Here is a 6,466-nt window from a genome sequence, read left to right on the forward strand (position 1 = left end):
ATATATATTCTTACTAGTATAGCAACTCAGCTAAACTCCTGAAAGTAGGATCACCGTGTCATTGTAACATGTAGTTTCAGTTATAACCCCTTTACATGTCCTATCAATTTAATTCTTAAATTCATTTTATAGACTGAATATGATATATTAATTTTGAGTCTTATTTTCCCTCTTAATAATTACCATTTACTATTTACCACCTACTATTTGAATTAATTTAAGTGGCTGCATATACCCATTAACATTGTAAAGTTTCTTTATTTTTGATCAGAATTGCAGCAAGCCTCAAAGTTTACATGGGAAGAATTCCCAAAGAAGTATTTATATCTACTTCCCATGTGTGTCCAGAGAGAAATCAAAGCTTTGACAGAAGCATTAGATACAATAAAATATCACATTCATGTCTCTCAACCCTTAATTAGTTGGCATCAATTGGCATCTTTTGATAAGCATGAGAATTAGTCAAATGATCCTCAATATCAAGAAGAACTATGCCTGGGGCATGTGCTTGCCTCACCACCTCAGTGACTTCAATCAAAGGAAAAAGATCACAAGACAGTTGAAGAGCACAGGGCATCTCCCAAGTACAGTGAGCCAACTTTCATGTGATTTTCGTGGCATTAAAAGATTTTTTTTTTTTTTTTTTTTTTTTTGGTACTGGGGATTGAACTGAGGGGACTTGACCACTGAACCACATCCCCAGCCCTATTTTGTATTTTATTTAGAGACAGGGTCTCACTGAGTTGCTAAGTGCCTCACCATTGCTGAGGCTGACTTTGAACTCAGGATCCTTCTGCCTCAGCCTCCCGGGCTGCTGAGATTACAGGCGTGTGCCACCACACCAGACATTAAAAGATTTTATTTCAGATCAAAGATAAATAAAAGCAGCAACCAAAAAATAAATCCCAGCACCAACCCCCAAGGACACTGCTAGGCAGGGCAGGTCATCACTATTAAAATCCCTCAAGGTTTGAGGAAACTTCATGTTTCACAAAAGCTTTGAAACATTTTACCTTTGTCTCCATCACCAAATCAAAATACTATAAAACCAATTCCAAGTATGGAAGAAGTGGTGTAGCCATGAGAAGATGAATCTGATCACCATTTATAGTTATTCTCAGTTATCACCATATTCTCACATTACTACCAGATAAGAAATTTCTGTGTGTAGCTCACAGAATGAAGAGTTAGAAAAATTACAAAACCAATAAATAGAAGGTAGCTTCTTTGGGACACATTTATGTTATTTCCTGAACAGGAAGCAATGACGTTGCCTTTACTGCTTGGTCTTGGGAGAAGTACATTGCCCTCTTGGGTAGGAACTACTCCTTGCCTGTAATACTAGAGTCTTCCAACTGGAAACAGATCTGATTACTTTTGCCAGACTTAATCTCTTACTTGAGCAGTTAATGAGAGCTTTCGATAATCTCACTGGTATCACTTGTATAAAATGCCTAGATGTTATTTCCACAGGAAATAAATGTCCACAGACCATAAACTCAATCTGGTTAATAGCTAACATGGGAGAAAGGCAAGAGTTGGCTCCAGACAAAGGGCCCTTGCATAGTGATCCGTAAATGAGCTACACTCCCTTCTGGGCTGCAGGCTACTGTCTGAGGCCTCCCCTGGGACTGAGCAGGAGGAGAAATGGAATGAAAGACAAAGGCAGCTAGAAGCAGGAGATTCTCCTTGCCTGAACCCACCAGCTGTAGGAAGTGACGGCAGGATCTAGAATACAAGAGGGTTCCTAGACACAAGAAAGGGAAGGTAAAAAAGAGGAAAGGGGACAAGAATGCATGCTAAAGATCAAAGATACTATCTCAAGCTCTCCCTCCTCCGTGCCTTTCAAAGATGGGCCAATAAGAGAAAGCATCTGTCTGGGTGTCCCAGGGAAAGATATTCACATAAAAAGAAGCTATTTTCAGTGGGAAAAAAAAAAGTAGAGGGCTGGGGATATAGTTGGTAGAGTGCTTGCCTCATATGTAAAAGACCCTGGGTTCAATCCCCAGCACCACAAAAATAAGTAAGTAAATAAATAAGTAAAGGTGTGTTTCACTCTTATTCTTCTTTCCCTTTTCAAATTCTCTTTTCTTAAGGTTAGGAGCACAGGAAGTCTCCCTGGCAAGGAAACCCCATGATTCTTATGACTGATAAAATTGCTACTGAAGATCCCAAAGGAAGGCTGGGGCCAAAGCAAAGGGGCCTGCCATGAATAACTACATGGAGAGACCTCAGGAAGGTGTGACTATCCACTCAACTTGTCCCTCAGGGGGTTCACCACTGGTCACCAACAGAAACTGAATGTCCTCTGTGTGCCTCCATATGATGGACTTTAACCCGGACACAATGGAGCTTATATAGTACTTCTATATTAAAAAGGGTAATGAAATAATAATCCTAAATCAAAGGGGAATAAAAAGGTTTACTGAACATCAATGTATTTAATGCAGTTTCTGGATGAGAAGCACACACGATCCTAGAATTCAATGTGATTTCTAAAAAAGACCCTTTGGGGTTATGGCAGCTGTTCTACACCATGACTCCAGGAGTCTCCCATTCACCTCTACAGTGTGTTTCCCTGCCAAGTATTTCCAAGTCTTCAACATTCACAGGAAGAAATAATTTTGTCACTTAGATTCTATGATATATGATATAAAATTTACAGTTCTATGCAGACTGGTTGTATTATGAAATTAGCAAGTATTACCAAACTAAGGTCAATATATTATAAAAATAGGAGAAAAAGTATTTATCACATTTTTAAAGAAACACCCCCCCATCAGTGATTTGGAGATTTATGATATGTAACCAGTTCAAAATAAATAGAAAGCTTTGAAACTCCTCTTTCCTAGATAGATATTGTATCTAAAAAATTGCAGGAGAATTTTCTCTAACCTTTAAAAGATCATATATCATATTACAAGCTATTCCTTATACAAAGACATTCACCATATGCTGTTAGAGGATGCTGGAAAAGAACATATTACCCACACAATGACACAGAGAACCTGAGCATCAGCCACGTTAGCTTAGAAAATGTAATGAGTAGAGGAGTGGCACCTCTTACTAAACTCCCCAAATTGCTTTCTTGTAACATTGTAAATCACATTAAGCACATAAGTCAGAAGAGCTCTTTAGTACCCTTTGCATGAGAAATAATATCACCCTAGTCATAGCAGTAACCCATAAATAAAACATAACTTTAGAATAAGCAGTTACTTTGTGCTTGTTTATGGAATTATGCAAAAAACAACAACAACAACAAAAATTGGAACCAAGTTTCTTCAAGTTAGACTGAATTCTTCCCTTCTGGTAAAAATTATTTTTGTCATACACGATGGCACTTATAACAGTGATTAAATACAAGCAAGCAAAAAGCAACCCCCTAACTACAGACAGATGAGCAACAACACAGCCTGCTTTTGTGCTTCTTCTTAGTGAATCTGTAGAAACAACTGTAGCAGATTGAGTGTCAGAATTAGGTCAAGGGGCCAATTACCCAGAGTTAGCATCTAGGGCAGGGACAAGTTACTCCTTCTCTCTGCCTCCTGTTTCCTGGAGCCCCTGTGTTAAGTAACCATGGAGGCAACTTTAGAGTGTGCCATAAATAAATAAATAAATAAGCAAACAAACAAATAAATAAATATTAAGCACAAAGCATGTATACAGCATTGCTTCTGGAAACAACTACACCTTTTAGTCCCTAAGTCAACACCACCTTCACCCTCTCCACACACCCCTGTACAAACTCCCAGTTCTCTTGCTACCCAGACAAACTAACAGGCCTAGGAATTCTGGTCTGTTGTTAATTGGTCAATCTCTGAATGACACAAGTAGACTGATACTTCTTGAGTTGCTCAAAGATTTGTCTAGATATCTTAAACAGGACTGACCTGGAGGCGACTGATGCTGGGCCTGAGCTGTGGTCTTGCCTGGCCCCCAGCTTTTTTCCGGAGGTTCCCCAGGCACCAAGGGAGATGGGCCTGTTCTGAAGGAGGTTGGGCTGGCTCCTTTGGTCTCCGTGACCTTAGCAGAGGAGGGTGACTCCAAGGTATCGGCAGACGGGGACACAGAGAAGACACAGCTCTTTCTATCAGGAGAGTCATTAAGAGCAGCTTCCCTCTCTCCAGGCAGTGGGGGAAGCCGGAGGATCCTGTGGTGCTGCTGGGGGCTGGTGCGCCTTGGAGGTAAAGGCGAGGGAACAGGTGATGTCCGTTTGCATGCGCTGGACTGAGGGGATGAATTATTAAATACCATACCAAGAGCGGCTGGTGCTGGGGGGGATGGCCTCTTGTCAACGTCTCTGGGTTGGGAGGAGTCAGGACCTACAACACGCTGTGGATCCAGAAGCAAGGATCTGCGGCCCCTCTGAGATAGCCCAGCCCTCCTTTTGCTTCTGGTTTCTGGGAGGGTGGAGGTGGTCCTTGTGTTGAGGGGGAAGCCCAATCTTTTCCCCTCAGTGGCTTCATCTAACTTCTCACTCTCTATCACCTTCAGGAGGACCTTGTTCACAGCCCCCTCAGCACTGGCTAGGGAACTAGAAATGGATGCTGTTTCTCTGGCCAATGACTGGGATGACCTGTCCCCTTGCTGTCCCTCACCCCACCACCTGGAACCAGGAGCCCCAGCCTCAGGTCCTGGGAGCTTGAGCAAGTCTGCTTTGGATATGAACTCAGCCTGGGCCTCTGGGCAAATGCCAATGCTTTCCTCTGCCTCAGGATCCATTTTAACTACTCTTTGCACCTGGGAGGACAGATCCTGGACTTTGGCCACTACTTTGGAAACAGGTTTCGTCCTACGAGTTCGCCCAGCCGATTTCCCCATTCTTCCCACCTCTGCCTCTGGACGTTTCTCAGCGTCCAGATTTTCAGGCTGATGCTCCAGCCCACCAGGACTGCTCAGTGGGCCTCCAGTGCCACCATTCCCTGCCTCTGTGGAGCTGCTGTCAGGGGGCAGTGCTCCTCTTCCAAGCCCAGTGGCCTCTGAGGCTGTCCCAGAGGTCTCGATGCCAAGGTCTGAGTCCGGTGTCCTGGGGATATCTGCAGGGCAGTGCTCTCTCCTCTGCAGGGAGGATGTAAGTGCCCTATTTGGGACCAAGTTTCCTCTTTCCTCTAGGAGCTGAAGATTAGGCCTGGCTGGAGAAAGAGGAAAGGAGTTGCTGGAACAGATCTGGTCTTTCCCCATCCAGGGAGCTGGTTCCCGGCCTCCACGCCCTTTCCTTCTTGTTCTCTTCTGTGGGAGTGCCTCAAGGCTCTCTCTCCACCCACCAAACCTCAGGGGCTGTTTGTTCCCATGGGTGCTTCTCTTACTGAGAGGGCCCAAGGGCTGCTCCCCCGACCAGTCTCCTGCACTCGGGAAACAGTCGTCCTCCTGGGCCAGGCTCACCGACAGCTCCAGCAGCTTCCCCTCCTGGTTCCCCGTGGAAATGCCCAGGATGTGGTCTGAGCTCAGCAGATTGGCCAGCAGTCTCTCCCTCTCTGCTGTCAGTTTGTACAGCTCAGTTAGGATGTCTTTCGTAGGAGTCTGCTTGAAAAATATGTCACCGGGATGTTCATTGGGCTGCTGGCTGAGGCTGATGATGTCTGGCCCCTCCCTGACTTGGTAGCAGTTTTGAAAACCTTTACTGGCTCTGTCTAGAGTTACAGTGCCCTTGTATGAAAATCCTCTGATGTCCCCTCTTGGAAGATAGAAGCTGATGTAGCACAGTTCAGTAATGGGCTTGCGCAATTGGAGTGTGCAGCAAGTACCTTCCATTATGCCTACCTAATTATTCATGCCTTGGAGATGCTGGTCTGTGGTCAAGCTTCCCAGGCTCCAGTGGTGAGGCATGTGATAGTGGCAACGCAGAGAAGGCAGCTGACAGTCATCTCCAGCAATGAGACTGCCTGTTAGAGAAACAGGGGAAGAAAGCAGCTTGTCTAACAGAGTGCACAAATCACACGCCAGCACAAATCTAAGCACAACCACCGCTTACCCTTCCTCTCTGGCTGACCTCAACCAATTCAAGGCGTCTGCCAACAGCCTGACTACAGCCTCTGCCTGCTCCCTACCTTGGCCAGTGGAGCTTTTTCACAACTGAGAGATGGCAGAGTGCTCCAATTTTAGCCCCAAGTCAAAAGTCCCCCTGCCCCATGTGGGGACTCACTGTGTAGCAGGTCTCTCAACTTCTCCAGGCTGCATTTTATGCTCTTCTATAGAATAGAGCTATCAAACCTCCCAGAAACTCTGAGGAAAGAGGCCTTTGAGATGCTTAGAAAACAACTGTTTTAATGACTCGTACTTGGAATATTGTGCAAAGAAGCTTTTGTAACCCTCCAAGAAGCACCTTTTAACTTAAAGCACAATAAGAGGGAGAGATTTTACACCAAAATTTTGAAGTTAGAGGTGAAAATTTAAATTTAAAAGATTAAAATTTAAAGAAATCACTCAGGAGGTTAGATCAAATTTTCTTGGTCTTTTTGTTGTT

At 44.2% G+C, this 6,466-nt stretch overlaps 1 protein-coding gene across 3 annotated transcripts in view; it reads right to left on the bottom strand.

Moving 5' to 3' along the window:
- FMN1 (formin 1) overlaps positions 1 to 5,754 on the bottom strand; it is a gene marked incomplete at its 5' end in the record, with an annotated part of 399,390 nt that extends 393,636 nt beyond the window's left edge. For 2 of the 3 annotated variants that reach the window (XM_081291956.1, XM_081291955.1), the window contains one exon: positions 3,894 to 5,754. In XM_081291956.1, coding sequence (XP_081148082.1) covers positions 3,894 to 5,754 — 1,861 coding nt within the window. Of the gene's footprint in view, positions 1 to 3,845 lie in introns of all 3 variants that reach the window. The other variant, XM_081291954.1, reaches the window with a different exon arrangement.
- Positions 5,755 to 6,466: the final 712 nt, after the last annotated feature.

This window comes from Spermophilus citellus (genome assembly GCF_964194105.1).
Source record: "Spermophilus citellus genome assembly, chromosome: 4".
Classification (NCBI taxonomy): Eukaryota; Metazoa; Chordata; class Mammalia; order Rodentia; family Sciuridae; genus Spermophilus; species Spermophilus citellus.